Source organism: Ictalurus furcatus, chromosome 9, assembly GCF_023375685.1.
Source record: "Ictalurus furcatus strain D&B chromosome 9, Billie_1.0, whole genome shotgun sequence".
Lineage (NCBI taxonomy): Eukaryota > Metazoa > Chordata > Actinopteri > Siluriformes > Ictaluridae > Ictalurus > Ictalurus furcatus.
This window is the reverse complement of record NC_071263.1, coordinates 10,853,604-10,876,927: the sequence shown is the minus strand read 5'-3', so window position 1 is coordinate 10,876,927 and position 23,324 is coordinate 10,853,604. Positions and strand designations below refer to the sequence as shown.

The window sequence follows — 23,324 nt, the reverse complement described above, 5'->3', positions numbered from 1 at the left end:
GATGCAGGCTATTTGTTGGTACCTCGAATAGCGAAGGCTACAGCAGGGGGGGAAGAGCTTTTTCTTATAAAGCCCCACAGTTATAGAACAGCCTTCCAATTAGTGTTCGGGACCCAGTCTCACTGTTTAAGTCTAGGCTTAAAACATGTTTGTTTATTCAAGCTTACCACGAGTAGACTTTGTTATGCAAAGTACAGTCTTAACAATCTTTTCTCTCCCGGTCTCCTTCTGTTGAGCCGCACACGATTTTATGGAGATACTAGCGATCCTGATCCTTTCTGCTCTCCGGACCTGCCTGATCCGTTCGGATGCCCTACCTCTGGATGGAGCTCTCATCTACTCCAATTCCAGATGGACACACTCACTGTGGTTGCTGGGACTATGGTTGCTTCTAAGGCCCCAGGACTGCAATTATCACATGCAGTTTTAGACTCAGGTCTCCTTTGAACAGTAGACTAGTTCTACAAACAGACTTCGTATTAAACCACAATTAACTTTCTTTTAGTTTAACACTATCCGTTGTTACCCAGATGAGGATGGGTTCTCAGTCTGGTTCCTCTCAAGCTTTCTTCCTCTTAACATCTTAGGGAGTTTTTCCTTGCCACCATCACCACCGGCTTAATCAATTGGGATAAATTCACACATTTAAATTCTGTATACCGTGTTTATATGTTTCTGTATAGCTGCTTTGAGACAATGTCCATTGCAAAAAGTGCTATACAAATAAAATTGAATTCAAACTTGTTATTTAATAAAGAAAAACAGAATTGTGGACATGGTCAAGTTTTTGACATTTACGGAAAGAGTCTCGAGTGTCTGTGCTTTATAACAATCAGTAAGTTTTCCACCATGGGAAAGTCTTCAGGACAGAGGACTTTGTGCTTCCCAGTTTCAGAGCATCTTCACAAGCTGTGTTTTTGTCTTATTAACTTCACGAGAGAGACAAAAAGAGAGTCTGGTGAGGGAGCAAGTGTTTCCAGCTGCTATAATGCAAGTGATAACAGGAACTAATTCGTCCTTCCACAACATTAGATTTAACTATAAACAGTTAATGAACACGACATGCTGTTTTAATAAATTAAAAAGTTGTATTCATTGGCAAATCACTGAGGAAGAAACCACAATGGGGCAATTACTTATTTCATAGTTTACTTTTTAATACTCAAAAATAATGACATAATATTCAAGAACAAAGCAAGAATATAACCTTCACAGGAAATTCTTGTTAAAAAAAAAAAAATTAATATGTACATTAAAATGATCTGACAAGCCAATCTGTTCCAAGGATTGGATATTGCCAATTTATTGCTAGCTCTCTAGAGGCTATAAATGAATACTTCAAAAACTCAGACCTTTTAATCATAAGGTAAAAGTCCCAAAGTGCTAGTGAGATTTCCAGAATTCCAATAAACTCCCTTTCAGCTCTAAACCATTATCTCACTGAATCGTCACTACATTTTATATATTCATCACCTAAAAGGCACTTCATGTGATTGTTCTTTTCAGTCAAACCTGAAGTAGATATAAAGTACATCCAACGATCCTACAAACATATCAAATTAAATAAGAAATGTTTCACAATACAGATAACATACTGTACATAACGTACATTTCCCTCAGCTGTAAAAGAAACGTAGCTCTGTGCTAACAAATTGAACCAAGTGATGCTTTACAAACTGCCAGTAATTTATAAGTTAGCAATTCTAGTATATCTAATAATAATAATAATAATAATAATAATAATAATAATAATCTCAGAAAATGAAACCTTGTGTGTGTTTAAAAGAATGAAAATATCCCTATTTTTGCAGCTCTCTAGTCCCTAGACTAGTTAATATTATTTTTTCCACACTACGTATCCTTTCGAAACACTTCAAAATTCCCAGGAGTCCAACCATCTGAGTCCCGCCATGGAGGAGGCAGGATCGTGAGCAAGCGGCCCCTTCATGCCATAGGACAGAGGGTGGAACAGGTAGAAGCTGCAAAGAAGGGAGACAAATAATTTTGATTATGCAAAACTTGAATTTGCTTGCAATATTACAAACAGATTAAAAATGACAAGTCTTCTACCCTGAGAACTTTTTTAAAAAATGTTTCTATAACACATGTAGTAAATCATGTTGTTAATACATACACTGATCAGCCATAACGTTAAAACCATTAGGAGTCAAGGGGTGGGATATATCAGGCAGCAAGTGAACAGTAGGTTCTCGAAGTTGCGTTGAAAGCAGGAAAAATGGGCAAGCGACTTTGACATGGGTGAAATTGTGATGGCTAGTCGACTGGATCAAAGCATCTCAAAAATGGCAGGTCTTGTGGGGTGTTCCCAGGATGCAGTGGTTAGTACCTACCAAAAGTGGTCCAAGGATGGACAACCGGTGAACCGGCAATAGGGTCATGAGCACCCAAGTCTCACTGATGTGCGTGGGGAGGCTGGTCCGTTTGGTCCGATCCCACAGGAAAGCTCCAGTAGCACAAATTTCTGAAAAAGTTAATTCTGGGTGTGATAGAAAGGTATCAGAACACACAGTGCATCGTAGTTTGCTGCGTATGGGGCTGTGTAGCTGCAGACCGGTCAGAGTGCCCATGCTGACCCCTGTCCTTAGCAAAAATGCCTACAAAGGGCATGTGAGCATCAGAACTGGCAGAGGCAGTGTGATACTCTGGGCAATGTTCTGCTGGGAAACCTTGGGTCCTGGCATTCATGTGGATGTTACTTTGACACGTACCACCTACCTAAACATTGTTGCAGATCAAGTACACCCCTTCATGGCAACAGTATTCCCTAGTGGCAGTGGCAGAATAATGCTCCCTGCCACACTGCAAAAATTGTTCAGGAATGGTTTGAGGAACATGACAAAGACTTCAAGGTGTTGATTTGACCTCCAAATTCCCCAGATCTCAATCTGATCCATGAACGCCCCACCTCACAACTTACTGACTTAAAGGATCTGCTGCAAACATCTTGGTGCCAGATACCAGAGCACACCTTCAGGAGGTCCATGCCTCGATGGGTCAGAGCTGTTTTGGCAGCACAAGGGGAACATACCCAATATTAGGCAGGTGGTTTTAATGTTATGGTGGATCTGTGTAATTTTTTAACATAATTTTCTTAAACAAGTATTATGTAAGAGAAAGCTGCTGTATATTACTTTGGACTATAATGTGTGTCATGTTTACACTGCCCTTAAAATAACAGGTCAGAGACATGCACCTATTGTTATAATATAGTTATTGATATACACCGATAATGTTTTGAAGGCAGTTTACAAAAAGAAAATACAACCTTCTACTGGCTTCAAAAAAAAAAAAAGTTGAGTCTAAAATATAATAGATTTTAATGATCATTGAAATTTGCAATGTTTGGGTATCAAGTGCTCTTACCTGTGGAGGAGTCCTAACAGTAGCACCATTTGACCCGCTCTTAAAATGCACTTTGAAACAGCTGGACTAAACAGGAGGTCAGTATTCTGCAGAAGTGTGTCCAGTGTTATTCCTTTAAACAGAAGAAGGAAGGTTAAGGGGCTGTCACCAACACTTCTGAATACAACAGATTTGCTTCACAATGTGCCTTAAGCCGAGTAACACCCAATGATGGGTGATGTAGTGACATTGTGAGCAAAGACCGCCAAAAGAAAAGATCTGGCAGTGTCTGATTTTTCTGATTAAAAGTGGCACAATAGGAGGGGGGGAAAAAAAAAAAAAAAAAAAAAAAAAAAAAAAAGGGGTTGCCTGATCATCCATAGATCGCAGGTTTGAATCCCAAAGATGCCACAGCCATCCACGGCCAAAGAGAGCAAACTGGCCATACTCTCTCCTCCATCAATCACAGCGACACTAGCCAATAATGAGTGTCTGTGCATGCAGAATGGGGCAGATAGTGCTTGCCTCAGAGTGTGTTACGCCACCCCGACGTTGCACGAGCAGCAGTTCGGGGGGGGGGGGTTACGCAAGCAGCTGGCTTCATGTGCCTTGAAGGAAGCAAGTGATAGCCTTCACCCTCCCTGGTTGGTAGCTGATCAATACCTAACCTAATCAAAGTATGTCAAAGACAGAAAAACCAACTATTTTTCACTATTTTTGGCCACAGCAACACTCGACAGGTTTTCCCTAACCACCACACCAACCATTACTTAACAGTGTTAATGATAAGGAGTCTTTATCACATATACGTATGCACAGTGAAATTCTTTTCTTCGCATACCCCAGCATGTTAGGAAGCTGAGGTCAGAGCACAGGGTCAGCCATGATACAGCACCCCTGTAGGTTCATAACCCCTGAAGGTTAAAGGCCATGCTCAAGGGGCCAACAGTGGCAGCTTGGCAGTGCTGGGGCTTGAATCCCCGACCTTCTGACCAGTAACGCAGAGCCTTAACCGCCAAGCCACCACTGCTGACCAGTGTTCACCAGGGGAAGATGGTCCCAGGTTATTCTCCAGTTCTCAATACCTGTAAGCATACTGCTGAACAGCATGGCAGGGAAGTAGTGGTGGTAGTAGAGAATTCGGCCCATGATGTAGAAGGGCATGTAGTGTAGCAGCCAACCCAAGAACAGCATCCCTCCACCTTCTCTAAGAACCTGGCAGCGTGCTGCAAGAACGGAACGGCCGTTATTGACGATCAAAACAACAACTGTGCACAGAGCACGACACAACATGACTTAATAGCACGAAAGCAATATCAGATAATACATTTCACATAACTATGTTCATGGGAATGTCATTGATCAGTTCATTCATAAACCCACCCAACACCTTTCAATTCCTTTTGAAAGGCTTTAGAATTGACCAATCGATGCTGAAACCATTTCTAAATGCAAAATATGATCAAAGTACATACTGTGGTGTTAGAATTATGGCAGTAAACATTTGAAGTTAAATATTATTATTTTGAAGTTGCATTTTGTGGTTTGCATCTAAAATCTGAAACCGAGTTTCATGTTTAAGGGTATATGACTGAACATCTAGAATTCAAAACAAAGTATGTATATTATAATAATAATAAAAAAAAGCTTTCAGTCTCTCCATTAATTCGTAATTTGGTTGGCGTTCAAAATAACATCCAGCAGGCAGTTGAACACAGAACTGCTCCCCCTTTCCACACACACACACACACAAGTAAGTAAATGCAAGCAAGACCATGGACATGGGGTATGAAAAATGTCTCTCCCCTGTTTTAACATTAGAATGTAGGCCTGTCACAACAACTTTTATTGGATGATATACAGTATTGTCACAGAAATAATTGTCATTTTATGACTATTTTATACCACTGATATAACAATAATATAATAGCATAATAATGTAAATACTCCCTTTCAAAGAGCAATCAACTTTATTCTTAAGAATATTCAGACGTTGGAATTGAAACGTCAAAAAACAGTTTATATCTTCTGACGAAAATATCCTTTAAATTTAGTCAACATTTCATCGTCATATTTATTCATTTTAGTCAATTTTACTCGGACTAAAATGGCACACATACAGCGAATATTAGTCAATGGCATTTTAGTTGACAAAAAGGCAAGGAATGTTTCCTGCGCACCTTTCCTCTCTCCCTCGAGTTTAGCTCCTCTCTGTAAGGCCAGAGAAAACAGGCACGCCATGACAAGAAACAAAGCCAGAGCGAACAGATTCAGCCACCAGATCACCTATGGAACAGACAGAAAGCTGCAACTGAGTAAAACACATTTCCTTATGACTTTGGAATATAATTGCACAATCGTTCGGTTACTGTTCTCTAAACAATTATGTATGGTGCTTCTTTTTCTCAGTGTCACAGAAACTGCCTACTACGAGTTTTCATAAAGGTTTTACAACTAATTACAAGTTTTCATAAAGGTTTTACGACTAATTACGAGTTTTCATAAGTAGACGGCTAATGTTCATGAATATTCTTAACATGCTTAAGTTCTGAAATATGGCTGCTGCCCCTCAAACATACAGCACTGTGCAAAAGTGCACCCGATTTTGTTTAAGTACAAACTGTTTGTCACGTAATGGAGGCTGAGACGGAAGCAAGTGCAGGTATGGAAGTTTAATCAAACAACAATATGTCCAAAGGATAAGGCAGAAAACATGAATCATGGGCAGGCAGAGGTCAGGAGATCAGGCAAACAACACAAACAGGGTAAGGCAAAGAAATGAAGTCGTAAACGTAAGCAAAGTCAAAACTCCAGAATAAACATACACAGAATTAAGGCTGGGTAAACAACACAGACAAACAGCAACTGAGTATATACTTCACAAAGAGTATAGAGTATTTTGTCAGTAAAGAAAGAAGCGTATTATGCAAGACACCACTTTTCAGACAAAAAACAAAAAAATAAATAAAAACAACGAAGGCTGTTGGATTTTGCTGCAAAAATAAAAATGAGTGCAACAATCAGTCTCAAGAAGAACCGTGGCTGGTTCTGCAAGATGCTCAATAAAACTTACAGCTCATCTCCTTATAAAACTACACAAATCAGTAGTACCGGAGACTACTATTGTTTTTTTTAAGCAAAAGAGTCATCATACCAAATATTGACTTTGTTTAATTTATTACTGTTTATTGCTTTTTATATATTTTTTATATATTTATATATATATATATATATATATATATATATATATATATATATATATATAAAAATTAAAAAAAAAAAAAAAAGAGAGATCCCCTGCTTCACGGACCTCACCTTGATAACAGGTTTCTGTAACTACAGGATTCTTGTCACAGCTTAACTATAGTATAAACAAATTTCACAGTATAAACCAGTAGAAATAGAAAAGAAAGAGAGAGATGGTGAGAGAGAGAGAGAGGATACTTACAGGGTTCCCTAAAAGATACACACGGTACTCTGTTTCATTCACTCCAGAAAATCTCAAGCCCTACACATGAAAGTGATGAGAATTATTATAATATTTCATAGTAGATGAATTCACATGACCAGTGCTAGTTTCAAACGTGTAGCAATTCTAGTGTAACGCAAGAAAGTTACCTGATAGTTGATGGGCCAGTGCCATGGTTTCGAGTTCACCTCATTGTCTTTAGGTTTCAGGCCACTGTTTCCCTGTTCAAGAGCAAGAAACACAAAAACTGCATCCGGATGCTTATTCTGCTTTCTATGAGTGTTTTGTACTGTGCATTTTCGAGTTTACCTTACCCTGATCATGACAATATGAGATTCAAGTAAGATCTCCAGGAAGGAAGGCTTCAGCACACACAAACTAATATTGGGCACTACGTAGACACAAAAATCACACTTTATGCTGCAAGTCCAAAAAACAATCATCATGTTGATAGGGTTGAGCTGCAGTGACTTACATCTGGGGTTGATGTGATCTTCAATGTTCCACTGGGAGTTTGGAGTTTCCTTTAAGTATGGACTACATGTGACCTCGACCTGTTCCCAGCCCCTTTAAAAATGCAAGACACTTATATTAAAAAATGTATATCTTCAATTTCTGCACTGCATATATTCCATTCATAATTCTTCCCGTTAAACTCTAGAATATTTTTCATCTATTCATCTGCAAGCTTGTTATTCATGAATTAATCCGAATTATTCAGCAACTACAGTAAAAGCTACTCTGAAATGTATGATCTCGTACATCTCTTTTACTTCTGTGTCTGTATAAATGCAAGAATTGTGCACAGAGTTTAAGTGTACTTGAACATACTGGGAATGTGTGTTCTTGAGGGAAAACCAAAATGCTTTTATGTTTATCTTTGGTAAATAACATCATGTTTTCTTTACCGTCCTTGCACTATGTAGATCATCCATCTTACAAAAGTCCCTGTGAATGTATTGTTTCTATAGGAATGATAAAGTATTGGTATGAGTGCATTAACATAAACCTGCGATTTGAATTACATCCAGCACTAATGAACAACTTCTAACCAAACAGATTCTAGAATTCAAAAGTGCTGGGATACAAGTAAAGGAATAATCCATGGTTAGGCGTGCATTACACGATTTTAATGCACAACGTGGAGACAAAGAACCAATTCATCCGCATAGTGCATTCAAATCGTGTAATGCACACCTAACCATGGATTATCCAAATTATATATACACCTTGGTCACTTGTCAGCATTGACAAGTTAAACCAGTCATTGATGCACGCAGTGCAAAATTTGCCTGAAAGGATAAAAAAATAACGGTTAATTTTCATTACTTATTTTATATACGGGTCGTTAACTCTAGATAAGATTACATTTATTTGAACGAATTATAATAAATAGTTATGAGTGAGAGATTGTGCGTGCATGAATTACCTGCACCTGTGCCGAGTCTCTCCTAATAATGAAGCTGTGAGTTTAACTACTGTATGCAACTGTAGTTGTATGTTACTATGGTTACAACTGTTTATAGGCAGCACATTCATTTAGAACGATGATTAAACTGACTTGAACTACCTGTGCATTACACGATTCGATCGCAAACCTTACAGCCAATCAGAATTAGTATTCACACAGACCGTGGGATAAGTAAATAATATATATATATATTTTTTTTAAAATCACATCATGATACTTGAAACCAATTTGTATGCTATACAATGTGTGTCACAATATATAGGTTTATTAACAAACTGCCAGTAGTGCTGCACGTTTAACGATGAAAAGGAGGGAAAATAAAATTTCTAGGCAAAGTTGTAAAATTTTACAATTTTAAAGATTCATCACAAAATAGTAACTTCTAATCATCTGTTTATAATTGCTATAGGAAATACTCAGGATAGCAGTGAGATCTCTGAAAAGTATATTGTTAAAAATGTGATGACAATATTGATACATCATCATATTGCCCAGATTTGCTTGATATTAAGTGAAATTAATCGCTATTAAAGCAGAGGCGAACTACTTTTTCACAGATGCTGCTGGATGTCCAGTCTCTGCAGTCCCACTTACCCATAAACCTTTTCTCTATTTAAGGACACAGATACAGTACAGTTTACACACAAGTATAAATGGACCTTGATTAAATGATGGGGGGTTAAATGATGAGTCACCACAGTTTGAGAGGTTCTTACCACTTTGGGAGCATCTTGCCTGAGGAATAGAGCACACAGCCAGTGGAACGATGTAGGAAGCGCACTTTACTGCGCAACACCTTCACCGGGTCCCCCTTCTTTCCTCCACACACCTCCACCTGCCAGACATCATTGGCATCCCCGGTACCATTCTAAAGAAAGAGAGCAGGTTATGATTATTAATCTCTGTTGCTATTACTTCTACACAAACATCTATTCAAGTGAATCATGCTAAGAAAATGGCATATAGGAGCCACCATGATGTTATTTGCATTTTCCTAAGAGCTGGCATAATTCAATGTTAGCAATATTAGCATTTTTTTTAGGTACTTTAATAGACACAAATATACATCATGTTACTCACAATGCCATAGCCTGTGACTTGAAGGTGCTTCTTAGTCAGTGGTGCCTCATGAAGGTGACTGTGCAGGTTGCGCGTAGTCCTGACAGAGAAAGATTTATAAACACAGTGACAGCGTCAGGATATAGCACTGAAGCTTGTGGCTTGTTACATCCATTAATAAAAAATAAATAAAAAATATGCCATAGGTTTGTGATGCTGCTCTTCAAGGCAAAACGACAACCACATAATCAGGGCCATCTGAGTAACATGCAAACATTCAAAACCCCAACCCCGGAGGTGAGAGGCAAACCTGCTAACCACTACGCAACCGTCTTTCAGCGAAGCAATACAAATAAGGCCAAGTTCACACTACACGACTTTCAGCGTCGAGAACCATGGTGCTGTTCACACTACACGATCTGACAACGACTTTATTTGGTGTCCAAACTGTGTTTTGTCACGAAAACACACGCGAGAAATCACACGGATATATGACGCGAAAACCACACGTGAAACAGCAATTTTTGAAGATGTACGTAGGATGTATTTGTGCTGAAGAAACCCCAAAAAGGAAAAGACAAAGAAAGTTAGTACATGCCGCCAGCAGGGATTGTGTTAAAAAGTTGTACATCATTTCCCCTTTATGCTTCTGCCATAGGTTTGACGGGTTTCCCTTCCTCACGGTCACCTCACCCCATGCCTTGCTCTCTCATTGGCTGTAGTTCGTTGCTGCAATCACTGCCAGTGACGACACTTTTCACACCACAGGATGTCTGGCACGACGTGTCGGCAAGCCTTGGCGAAGCATCGTTGAGTAGTTCACACATAACGATCGACTGCCGATTTAAAAATCGTGTAATGTGAACTAGGCTTAAGTCTCAGATTCTGGCCTCCACAATGCTTTATTTGCTGTTGATAAATCGCTTAAAATGGATTAGATTTGACTTTTGTTGAACCAAGAATGGCAGCACCACATAAGTAAAATTACACAGTATGGTATGAAGTGGAGGTTGGGGATGATTTCTTTCTAGCCCACACTGTATATTCGCACAGCCTATCTGCAACAGGCATTACCTCAGATTTGTTTGATTCGATTTTTGAGGCTAATTTTTTTTAGGCCTGTGTCACAGCACGTCATCGGCATTGACTGAGAAAGCACATTTATTTTAGAAATGTGCAATTATTCAAACCCAATCATGAACACACTCACTCTTTGTGCTCCAGCCGAATGACGTCACCATGTCGGACAAGCACAGGAGACCCTGTGGGATCTAAAGCTACAAAAACAAAAAAAACAAGACACGATCTCCACTACCACATGCAATTGATGTCAGAAATAAAAAGAGTGTGGGTCTACATCCAGATTTCCCCTCACCATCATCATCATCAGGAGGTCTCTTGACGAGCCACAGATTATTATAGTCTTTGTGCAGATATGCAGTGACCTACAGTATTAAAGTAGAAATGCAAGACAGATTATTACTAATACTTCGTAAAGCAAAACATTACTGGTGGTGTTATAAAATGGGCTAATCAATAATTTAGCTCCAGACTGCGCAAATAAAACTTAAAACAATGTAGTGAAACAACCTCGGTGATAAGCTTTCTGGAGAATGTTATCTAAAGGAGGGTTCAAGCTCCTCCTGTGTACAGTAAGTGAATGTAAGTGAATAAACAGAATGGGAAAGGGTTGCGTGCAAAACAGTATAAATATGTAAGTGTTTCTCAGTTCATTCCTTTATGTAATCAACTCACTGCATGCTACATTTTAATTATTATTCTATGAATTATCAGTAACCATGTTATCACAGAAAAACATTCTAACAACGATGTAATTTAACCTCTCACTTCAATTCATTCATAAGGTTTATTTTTCTTAGTATGGCAAAGTACATTATAATTTATAGTACAGTGCATGATTTCTTTCTTGTGCATCATCTTTAGAAGAGGCTTCCTTCTGGGGCGACAGCCATGCAGACTAATTTGATGCAGTGTGTGGCGTATGGTCTGAGCACTGACAGGCTGAGCCCCACCCCTTCAACCTCTGCAGCAATGCTGGCAGCACTCATAAGTCTATTTTCCAAAGACAACCTCTGAATATGACGCTGAGCACGTGCACTCAACTTCTTTGGTCGACCATGGCGAGGCCTGTCCTGTTAAATCGCTGTATGGTCTTGGCCACTGTGCTGCAGCTCAGTGTCAGGGTCTTGGCAATCTTCTTATAGCCTAGGCCATCTTTATATAGAGCAACAATTCTTTTTTCAGATCCTCAGAGAGTTCTTTGCCATGAGGTGTCAGGTTCAACTTCCAGTGACCAGTATGAAGGAGTGTGAGAGTGATGACACCAAATTTAACACATCTGCTCCCCATTCACACCTGAGACCTTGTAACACTAACAAGTCACATGACACCGGGGAGGGAAAATGGCTAATTGGGCCCAATTTGGACATTTTCACTTAGGGGTGTACTCACTTTTCTTGCCAGCGGTTTAGACATTAATGGCTGCGTGTCGAGTTATTTTGAGGGGAGAGCAAATTTACACTGTTACACAAGCTGCACACTCACTACTTTACATTGTAGCAAAGTGTCATTTCTTCAGTGTTGGCACATGAAAAGATGTAATCAATATTTACAAAAATGTGAGGGGTGTACTCAGATACTAATTTATATTTATATATATATATATATATATTTATATATATATTTATATTTATATTTATATATATATATATATATATATATATATATATATATATATATATATATATATATATATATACACACACACACACACACACACGTATAATAACGCATGCCTTTCCTGAACAAAAATAATATAGTATCTATAGCATTACTGTTTCTTTCTGTAAGGGGGACAAGGTAGAGAAATTAAAGACAGCAAATTCTTAATCTCAGCTTATAACTTTATTAAACCTTTATGAAATAATTTGACTGATTTACCAAAGCTAGGTAAAAGTTACAAATCACCCATTAACGAAAACAAAATGCAGGCTTTAATGCTGTAATGTTCTAAAAACAGTTGTATTTTCATTTTTTTTTTAAATAATTGAGTACTCGAATATAAATCAAGTATTTTACAGCCCTACTTTACACAGACAAATATAAATTCAAGTATTTCTACATTTAATATTGATAACCAGTGCAACAGAAAAGTCAATTAAACGTTTAAACCAAACACTCAGCTATTAAACTATAATCACAATTGTGTGTATCTAGGAGTAAGTGAGTAATTATTAAAAGCCTACTAAGACAGTACTGACCTGTTGTTGTTGGGCTCCGACCCCCTCTGGATACAGGTGCCAGTGGGAATGAAGATATCCTCCAGCTATTCGCAGGTTCTTCACGGTTATTACTGAGCCATATGCCAAGTCTGTTTGTGGGCAGAAAATAATCTTAAAAACAAAATGGATGCAATTTCATTGGATCTAATCTTACAAACCTCTTACAGCTTGACCCGAGCACTACCACATCTGATAGATCCGCGTCAAAAAGAGTAACTGACCATAGAGGTGGTGTTCAAAACAACAGCTTGAAGTAAGGAAGGAGAACTGGGCAATATGGAGTTATGAAATTAATATAATGATAAATAAGTGTATCATGATATTATATGTAATGGTTTGGTATAAGTGCTTTTTTAACTCCTTTGTTACTCACTTTAAAAGGTAACTGACTAGATATACAAACCATTTTCTTTTTAAATCATTTGCTTAATTTTCCTTCCCTTTTTTTGGTCACCTGCCAATTCCCACCCACCAGCCAGCTCTCCTCTATGATATGACATTCAGAGTGCAAGGCCAATTTTGCCCACTCGTCTCCCTGGCACAGGTGGCATCGTCGGAATTTTCCTTCCTTCTCAGTTAGTATAAATGCTGGACAAAATTCTTTGAAACTGAACTCAAACTCCTTTGTTAGAAAAACCTATGATACATTAAGAGCCACAGGGGTATAAACTTTAGAACAGTATGATCAGTGTAAATTATTATTTTGTTTAGTACTACCCTTCAGAAACTAAATAATAATGAGTCTTTATTAGTCACATATACATTAGAACACAGTGAAATTCTTTTCTTCGCATACCCCAGCTTGTTAGGAGGTTGGGGTCAGAGTGCAGGGTCAGCCATGATACAGCATCCCTGGAGCAGAGACGGTGAAGGGCCTTGCTCAAGGGCTCAACAGTGGCAGCTTGGCAGCGCTGGGGCTTGAACCCCCGACCTTCCGATCAGTAATCCAGAGCCTTAACCGCCAAGCCACCACTGCCCTAAACTAGTTAAATGTCTCCCAGGAGACAAAATACTAACAATTTATACCGATCACCCTGTTCAAAAGTTTACACCCTCTTTTTTTAGCGCTCTTAATGTATCGTGTTTCCTTCTTGAGCATCAGTGAATGTTTGCACCTTTTGTAATAGTTGTGTACGAGTCCCTCAGTTGTCCTCAGTGTGAAAAGATGGATCTCTACATCATACAGCCACTGTTGGAAAGGGGTCAAATATGCAGAAGATGCTGGAGAAGCAAAGAATGTGCAGGACCTGGAGGATTTTTCTGAACAGTGGGCAGTTTAACTGCTCGGGACAAACAAGGGACTCGTGAACAACCATCACAAAACATAAAAACAGTCGCTGATCATCCAGGGAACACCACACGGTATTAAGAATTGAGTGTATGTAAACTTTTGAACAAGGTAATTTTATAAATTCAGCCATTATCTTGTCCTGTGGACTATATGTAAGCATACATGCTATGTGAAATAGCTTATTCAGGACATAACTAAATAAATAAAAAAATAATAATAAAAGGGAATTTTTATGATCCCTCTTATTTTGTTAACAGTAGAGCAGCAACAACTAATCGATAAAATCGATAATAATCGATTATGAAAATTGTTGTCAACGAATCTCATTATCGATTAGTTGGTCTGCGCGCAGCACGGGGCATGTTTACTCATTACGTTACTTCTGCTCTGAAAACACATTTTGGAGAGTAAAATACTAAAGTTGTGTCCCACATGAAGTACTATACACTTACACTATGCACCGTCTAGTGTGTGGATTTTAGAAAACTAATATCATATCTCAAATATAACACTAGCGGGTTTTTTTACTAACCGAAAGTATAAGCCGCTTCCTAGTCGACAGCGCATGACGTCATACACATGCTAGCCTTATCAGACACCCAGCATCACCGACAATGACTTTCTTCAGTTTACTTTCTGTCAGCGCTATCTTTTATTCCCAACATGACCACAGTCACCATCAGACATAGGTGAAATCGTCACGTGACTGATTAAGAAAGTCCTCTATGGCAGGGGGGAATTTTAAATTAAAAACACCGCGGAGATCAAACAGTGCTGCACGAGCACAAACTTATGTTTACATCCAAAATGCTCCACTGTGTGTAAGGGGCAGGGGAAACTGGTGCAAGCTGCTTAAAAGGTTTAGTTTAGTTTAAGTTTATTGTCATTACATGCTGTATTTGCGCGCTTGCAGTGTAACTTCTGTCGTTTATTATAACGGAAGTGATCTATTAGCAACGAGGCCGAGTTGCTGATCACGCGAGGTGTAGACGCGCTGAAACACAATAGGAGCGCAAGCAAGACATCTGTAATGTCTAATTAAAACATTATGATCACAAGTAAAATAATATGTCTAAAGGCAGCAAGTAACAGAAACCACAAGATGCGGTGAAAGTGAGATTTTATTATTAATTTAGGACTGTAGTTTAATTCTGCTTTTTGTGCATGCATAAATACTATAGAATAAATTATATATATATATATATATATATATATATATATATATATATATATATATATATATATATATATATATATATATATATATACACACACACACACACACACACACATTTATTTTATTCATTTAATTTAGTTTATATTGTATATATGTATTTATGCATTTTTTATGGATGCACAAAAAGCACAGAATTAAACTACAGTCCTAAATTAATAATATATATTCTGGTGTGTATTGGGTTCTTTTCTGTTTTGGACAAACAGTTGTGTAAAGTTTTAGTCTGAACACTCAGTTTGTGGATTTTATTTTAAATAAACAAACAAACAAAAAAAAGGTACTTTAAGTTTGCCCCGCCCCATCCGATTAATCGAGGGGGAAATAAATAAATAAACAAACATTATTGGCCAACTAATCGATTATGAAAATAATCGTTAGTTGCAGCCCTAGTTACAGTTTGCAGTATTAGGATTTAGCAGATTCCGCAAGGGGTATGCAAACTTTTGGGCACAACTGTGTGTGTGTGTGTGAGATATATACATATACATACATACATACATATACACACACACACACACACACACACACACATTATATATATATATATATATATATATATATATATATATATATATATATATATATATATATTATGATATACATTATATAAGGCAGAGGGATATGATATTTTTTGGGGTATGATGATATGGTATGATATTATTGCCACATTGCCAACCCATAATAGGAAGTTGTTCTTGTATGGTCCAATTTTCCACTACATATACTTCAGTCCTTATATAACAGCGTTTTTGAGAAGGATTGAAGTTGGCCCTAGACGTTACTTATTACTTTTTTGCAGACGAGTAAATTAATTTGAACCCAACATCTGAAACAGATCTGTAGAAACGGTGTTTGGCACCTTGGCTTCAGCTTAAGAGATGAGAATCAGTGTGTGACACATGACTGTTTGAAGCTCCTGGACAAAAAGGTTGACAAATACGCTCACATTCTGGCATTGTGGCATTGTGCAAGTTGTTTCCGATCAGCCGAGACTGAAAAGCAGAGCTGAAGAAACCGTCTCCTGGACCACTGCGTAAGAGGGAAGAAACATGAGCTTTTTGAAATTTTTACATTCTCTGCAAGTGATATTAAGATTTACTATAACAGTAAAAGACAGAGACTTTTGCATACCTTCTGTTTAAGATAACAAAATGAACAGCAAATACTGTAGTGTACAGGAACAAGGGGATCATTATCAACCCAAACACTCTGGCAGTCAAGTGCTTGGCAAAATCCACCTGATGAGAAATGAAAACTGTATATAAACCCCAGGCAGAGCTGACCCATACACGTCTTATCATTTATCTACACTGTCCTTGTTCGTACCAGAGAGAGACGAACATCTCCAAGTAGTTTCCAGAGGTCCCATGCAGTATTGATGCCCACTAATAAGATGATAAACAGCCCTACAAACTTCACCCCTAATGAGCCAGCGAGGTTCACTCCTGTCAGAATCAGCCACAGCCACCAGGAACAGCTGAAGGGTCTAGAGTATGATCATAATATGGCAAAATTTCAGAATGACAATATTAAATTATGATTAAAGGGAGGCATAAATGGACTGTATACAGGCCAACGATGAAGCATAATTTTTTAGTCTCCAAACACTGCCAATTTTACAGAAAATTATTGATGCACATAACTATATTTCTTCCCTGCTGTCTCACAATTTGTATAAAACTGTTATTCATTCATGGTCCACATTATAGTTATGACATTAGTAATTTAAAAAATAAAAAAACCACAAACATTTTGAATAAAAGTTACAATAAATCTTCATAGTACACATTCAAGAGCAAAAGGTTTGAACCCCCCAAAATTTTGAATGGGAAAAAAGGAACCTATAACTTCTGTTTTGCAAGTTATCTTATTAAAAACTGTTAAGTTAAAAATGAAACGTGGGTATATCCTGCAACAACACAATCCAAAAATAACACAAAATCTACACAAAAATAGTCTGAAAAACACCTAAAGTAATAAATCAATGTTTAAATATAACCCTATTTGTATCAGATGTGATGTTTGACCAGATATTTTTGGTAGAATGTGTCAAACACAGTGCCTGCCACTAATATTGGCAAAATATGAGCTAAGAAGGTTCTGAAAAATTGTCTATTATTTAACCTTTTGATAAAAAAAAAAACACAAAAATACTCTTTGTTAAATATAGGTGTGCAACAATTATTGGCATCCCTATTAATTCATATGAGAAAATTATATTTGAAGAAAATTCCCATTGATATTTTATACTTTTAGTACACCTGGGTGACTAGGTACAGGAAATTGTTCAACCATGACTTCCTGTTTCACAGGGGTATAAATATGCGGTAACTTGAATCAGCACAATAGCAAGTGCACAAAATTGTTTTGCGCGGTCTTTCGCAGTGCTGTTGGTTGGTAAATGAGACCTTTCAGCTGCACTCATCCTCGATGCACATGAATCGAAGAGGGCTTTGGCTGAATGCGTGTTGTAATGACGTCACATGATGTGCCAAAATATGCGGTAAATAAAAAAAATTGCAAGCTCCTCCAAATATTGTGGAGTTTGCTTGATTTTGCGTTAATTCTGCGATCGCAAAAATCACTAAATCCTGGAAGGAAACAAATTCTGATGTGCACGCCCTGACTCACATCAGCTAAAGAACACCATATTCTAGCATATTGTTCTCCCCTTACTCAATAATCGTGTTCTTCTTCCATTTTTAACAAGACAATCTTACGTACTGTAGCTTTAAATAAAGTCTGACAGAACGTAGGACTAACACAAATCAGTAGGATAGTTTACATTCTAACCAATAAATCGGACAATGAATACAGTGTGCACAGTTAAGCCACAGACTAGTGCGTGTTGGCCTACCTGAGTCTTTGCTGCTTGAATTTGACCATGCTTAGAACAGCTCCCATTATAAAAAACATGAGGATGGGATCAAGCAGGATGTACTGCGAGAGGGTGATGTACCCAGTGTCTAAAGGGAAGCAGCCACAACGAGTTAATGTTTAAATGTCACGCAGCAAATTATTCAGTATGTGCTTGTTTCCAGGTATTTGCAAAGACAAAAATGATCCATCACTTCATCACGCGTACCGAAAACGAGCAGGGATGCTGCAATGAGAGCAGCTGCAGTAGAATGAGACAGCTCCCAGACCACCAAGAAAGCAAAAGGAGGCAGACAGGAGCCGAGTGCTGCGCAGAACTGAGCGGACAAATGAGTCAAGCAGTGTTTTAACACCACAAATGATCACATCAGCTGAGCTATAGCTAGGCCTGTCACGATACTTACATTATCAGCTTATCGTACGTTATATAGACATGACCTCCATCACTTTAGCTGACCTCGATTTCGGCCATTGTGTTTACATAAGAACGAATGTCACCAACTTTTTAGCAAATCGCGCTGCTTCTGTCTTCTCGTCTGCTCTTAAAATTCCAACTTTGAATATTCGTGGAATTTAAGATAAAAATGCACGTTCGAATGCAAAAACTGTTTAAGATGTGTAGTTGAAAGAAGAAGAAAAAAGACACGCAAGATATTAATGCCCTAACAATGTTTTTGAAGAAGAAAAATCTAGAAAGAATAGTTCTAGTTAATTAACTCACTCGAACGCATCCTATACACACACATATGAGATTAATCAGACATATACACAACATAAACGTAATATTACACACAAAATGATGCGAACGCACGAGTGAACTCGAACTTAAGTGAGGCGCTAGGTAGAATGGGTAAGTCACGTTGTGAATACGCTCCTTCCGTTACGCCGCACTAAAACACGGATGATGAAGAACTAAAGCATACAGAACTCGCAGTAGTGTATTACAGTAGTGTCTCATAGAAATATTATTATTTCAAGAGATCAGGTTTTCACCACAAGGGCAGCTTTCACATGTTTTTGTTGATACATTTTTAAGTTAATATATAAAACGTGTGAATATTTGGTTAAATTTTTGCATTTTCGCAACTAAAAAACCGTTGACTAATATTCGATGCCATTTGAGTCAGAGTAAAATTGACTACCGTGAATAAATATGACATTAAAATATTGACTCAATTTAATGGATATTTTCGCGAGAAAGATTTTTTTTTTTTTGATGTTCCAATTCCAATAGCTGAATATTCTTAATAATTAAGAAGTTCATTGCCCTTTGAAAGGGTGTACTTGCATTATTATGCTATTGTATTAGCGTTATATTAGTGGCATAAAATGGTCTTAAAATGGCAATTTAATCGCAATTATTTCTGGGACAATATGTCGTCCAACAAAAGTAGTTATTGTGACAGGCCTAGCTATAGCGTTAAAAAAAAATACAATTTTCAAGCAGACTCTGTCTTCACGTGTACTCGCTCGTTATTCCGAACTAAATCAAAAGCAACTTACCTCAGGTAAATAACATTAAACCATCAGACAAGAGAATATTTACCCCTCTCATCCCCCAGTAGTTGTGATGCTCATATTTGTCCCCTGGTTTGATGAAAGGAAAGGTGCCATCGTAGCCTGTCAGGTATCCTGCTAGGCCAATCAGCATCTGAGCTCATAAAACAAAGAGTGTTAGTCAGACAATATTAACCAGAACTATCCTGGTCCTAAATTCATAGGATTGTTAAACAGCTGAATAGTGAAGGCAGGCGACTTCATTCACAGTAGGAATGTTAGTGTGATAGAGTGTGTGTGTGTGTGTGTGTGGTGGTAATAATACTACAGCAGTGCTGTTGGGGTTTTTAAGCACCAGGTACTAAATCCTATATTAGACACACCTACTTTGCTTTTTTGTTACTCATCCTCTAGTCTGTCATCAGTGTCCGTTTCTAACCACAGGAACATATAGGAATAATGGTTGGAGATTTTTTTAAATTCATGGACTGTTCTCAACATGTTAAGAACTCATCTCAAGATCAGCTAGCAGGCTTACATTTGTAAAATTTCACCTCTATGGTTTTACTCGGTGGAATGTGCATTATATTGGTATATTAGTGCTCCAAACACTTTGGTGGGTGCTTCTGAATTTCTAATTTTGTTCCTAGTTAATCTCATTAATAATATCATTAAGCTAGGGTTGCCAGGTTTCAGCAGAATTTCCAGCCCAACTACATCTCTACACATTTTTTGGATAGAGACAAGCCCCCAATCACACCCCCAATAGACTTCCATTATATATATATATATATATATATATATATATATATATATATATATATATATATATATATATATATATATATATATATATATATTTCACTTTGCACTGTCTTACCATATTTATGGTTATGTGTAAATGTCTTTTTACCACTTCTGTAATGCTGCAATTTCCCTCAGGATTAATACTAGCCAAAGACTAGTCCAAAGACATGTGCTGTAGGCTGATTAGCATTTCCAATGTCTGTGGTGTGTGAATGTCCAGGGTGTCCCCCACTTTGTGCACCAAGTTCCCTGGGATAGACTCCAGGCTCCCTGCGACCCTATGTCAGATAAGCTGTACGGGAAATGGATTGCTGGATGTACTAAAGGTGTCACCCCAAGAGACAAGGGAAGTTACAGTTTGGTATTTTTATTTCTGAGAGTCTGATGCATTGTGGCTCTGGGTTACTGATCGGAAGGTTGGGGGCTCAAGCCCAAGCACCGTCAAGCTGCCACTGCTGGGTCCTTGAGCAAGGCCCTTAACCCTCTCTGCTCCAGGGGCGCTGTATCACGGCTGACCCTGCGCTCTGACCCCAACTTCCTAACAATCTGGGATATGCAAAGAAAAGAATTTCACTGTAGTGTGATGTATATGGGACAAATAAAGGGTTCTCTTATTTTGGTCACACAGCACACTTGAAAATAAATTCCTGGGGTGATTTTTGTTCCCATCCCACCCCCTGGGTGCAGCCATTGATTTTATACTTTATATTGTAAAGTATATGTGCCTGATGAAATGGCCAGTGAGTGTAGATGAAGGCAGGTGAGCTTTACATGGTGGTACCTCAGTACAGATGAGCGCCTCACCTTGCCAAGGGGTGGATGAACGTCGAAGAAAAACGTGCGGTTAATATAATAACTGCCCATCTTCCCAAAGTGGGTCTCATCCCAGCTGCAAATAAGACACAAATTATTTCAGATCTCACCATTGATTTTGTGTGTGTGCATGTTTTATAATAGTTATAGACATTATTTGCTTTTAAAGACATCCTCACCACACGTGCGGCGGCTCGGGGAGCTTGTAGAAGCGCGTGCACACGGATAAAAGCAGCACAGTGAGGACAGGATACACTGACCCGGCATTACCGCGACAATACCGGCGTTTGGAGAGATCTAGAGCTGATCCATTTAAACAGGACTGACTGTGGGAGTCTGAAGGGTGCACGTATGGAGGTTCGGGTATCACAGGTCTGCCGTGTGCGCGCTCCTTCTCCGTGCGCGTGCACGATCTGCGATTCCGAAAAACGCCTGAACTTTGTCTTCGGACGCCATGATCTTCACTTTCTTCCATGAGATGGAGAGGTAGGAATGAGGTAAGGTGGTATTAATGATAAATCAAATATGGGTTAGCCCAGTCAGCCGTGCAGTGCTGGAGCTGCCATCGGCTGGAAGCGCGAGAAACAAATATTCACTCTCATTGCATCTCGATTAAACTCTCGAATTTAACATATTTAACATATAAACATGGCTTAAATGCGTTTGCACAGCCTGAATCTGTAGAATATTGCTTGTCCGGCTGTGTTTATTCTCCAGCTGATTCGCATTTAACTTCTACTACTAGTTCTTCTTCTGTGAGTGATACAGCTGTGAAACCTGAACGTGCACATCGCCACCTGGCGGCCTATTGTGGAATCGTCAGAAATTTATTAGCATGTGTGAAAGTGTGTGGGAATGTATGTCTGTGAGTGTGTGAAAGTGTGTGTGAAAGTGTGTGTGAAAGTGTGTGTGAAAGTGTGTGTGAGAAAGTGTGTGTGAATGTGTGTGTGAATGTGTGTGGGAATGTGTGTGTGTGGGCACACAGTGGTTAGCACGTTTGCCTCATACCTCCAGAGTTGGGGTTCGATTCCCACCGTGGCCCTGTGTGTGCGGAGTTTGCATGTTCTCCCCGTGCTGCGGGGGTTTCCTCCCCAGTCCAAAGTAGGCGGATTGTTGCATGACCCAGTGCGTGGTAGGCGGATTGGCGTTTCCAAAATGTCCGTAGTGTATGAATGGGTGTTTTGAATGGGTGTATGAATCATCTTCAGTCGTCTTGACTCAGTCTTGCCAATGGATCATGGTGGTCACCAGGAAGTGAGTGAATTTAATCCAATTCATGCGCAAGTCGAGTCCCAGTTTGTGTTCTCCATAATGGAGGCAGAAATGGAAACTTTGTCGAAATCAACAGACAAACTCCTGTGGGAGTATGCTTAAGTGTGTGGGAGTGTGCGGGAGTGTGAGTGTGTGAAAGTGTGTCTATGTGTGGGAATGTGTGAGTGTGTGTGAAAGTGATAATGACTGGGACCAGGAAATGTGAACATATTACTCCTGTATTGGAGTCCATGCACTGGCTCCTGGTAAGGTTCTGTGTCGATTTTAAGATCATGATGTTGACATACAAGGCATTACATGGCTTGGCTCCTCATTACTTATCTGGTTTATTAATCTCGTACACCCCAAATCGCAGACTACGCTCCTCACAGTGTAATCCGTTAACTGTTCCACAAACCCGCCTAAAATCTATGGGTGACAGGGCTTTTTCTCTCTATGCTCGTTCACTTTGGAACTCTCTTCCTCCTGAACTCAGGGAAGCTCAGACCTTTGGCATTTTTAAAGCTCAACTCAAGACACACTTTTTTTTATATGTTTTATTTTTTCTGTTTACTGCTTATTTTGTGTACAGTGCTTTGAGAAGCTGCTTTTAAAGGCGCTTTATAAAATAAACTTTATTATTATTATTAAAACCAGTGTGCACTTGCAGCATGAAGAGACGAGTAAGTAGTAGGGTGTTTTTTTTTTAAACCATTTATATTTTCTATAGTTGCTACCTAAAATGACCTTTAATACAGAGGAGGTGGACTATGGGGAGGTGCAATACCAGTACCCTGATAGTAATATAACACAGCTGTTCTGTTTATATTTTGGTGTACAGACAGTGCTAATGTTTCCTCTTTGTTAGTTGACAAAGTTATTATTTT

At 38.6% G+C, this 23,324-nt stretch overlaps 1 protein-coding gene across 1 annotated transcript; it reads right to left on the bottom strand.

Moving 5' to 3' along the window:
* Positions 1–379: 379 nt before the first annotated feature.
* On the bottom strand, positions 380–21,948 carry pomt2 (protein-O-mannosyltransferase 2). Its single transcript, XM_053633347.1, has 21 exons — positions 21,366–21,948; positions 21,178–21,262; positions 19,616–19,720; positions 18,278–18,386; positions 18,050–18,158; positions 16,519–16,678; positions 16,324–16,430; positions 16,139–16,221; positions 12,644–12,753; positions 10,738–10,807; positions 10,573–10,639; positions 9,384–9,462; positions 9,020–9,171; positions 7,308–7,399; positions 7,147–7,223; positions 6,982–7,053; positions 6,812–6,871; positions 5,544–5,649; positions 4,449–4,589; positions 3,385–3,496; positions 380–1,979 (listed from the first exon to the last, which is right to left on the bottom strand). The coding sequence occupies exons 1-21, from the start codon at positions 21,659–21,661 to the stop codon at positions 1,874–1,876; spliced, it is 2,298 nt and encodes a 765-aa protein (XP_053489322.1). The 5' UTR covers positions 21,662–21,948; the 3' UTR covers positions 380–1,873.
* Positions 21,949–23,324: the final 1,376 nt, after the last annotated feature.

Excerpts from the sequence above, each read along its gene's own strand:
- pomt2 (XM_053633347.1), bottom strand. The coding sequence starts at position 21,661 with ATGGAAGAAAGTGAAGATCATGGCGTCCGAAGACAAAGTTCAGGCGTT. Across the intron at positions 16,431-16,518 it reads GAGATGTTCGTCTCTCTCTG|GTGGATTTTGCCAAGCACTT; the intron begins GTACGAACAAGG and ends ATTTCTCATCAG. Across the intron at positions 10,640-10,737 it reads ACCTCCTGATGATGATGATG|CTTTAGATCCCACAGGGTCT; the intron begins GTGAGGGGAAAT and ends TTGTTTTTGTAG.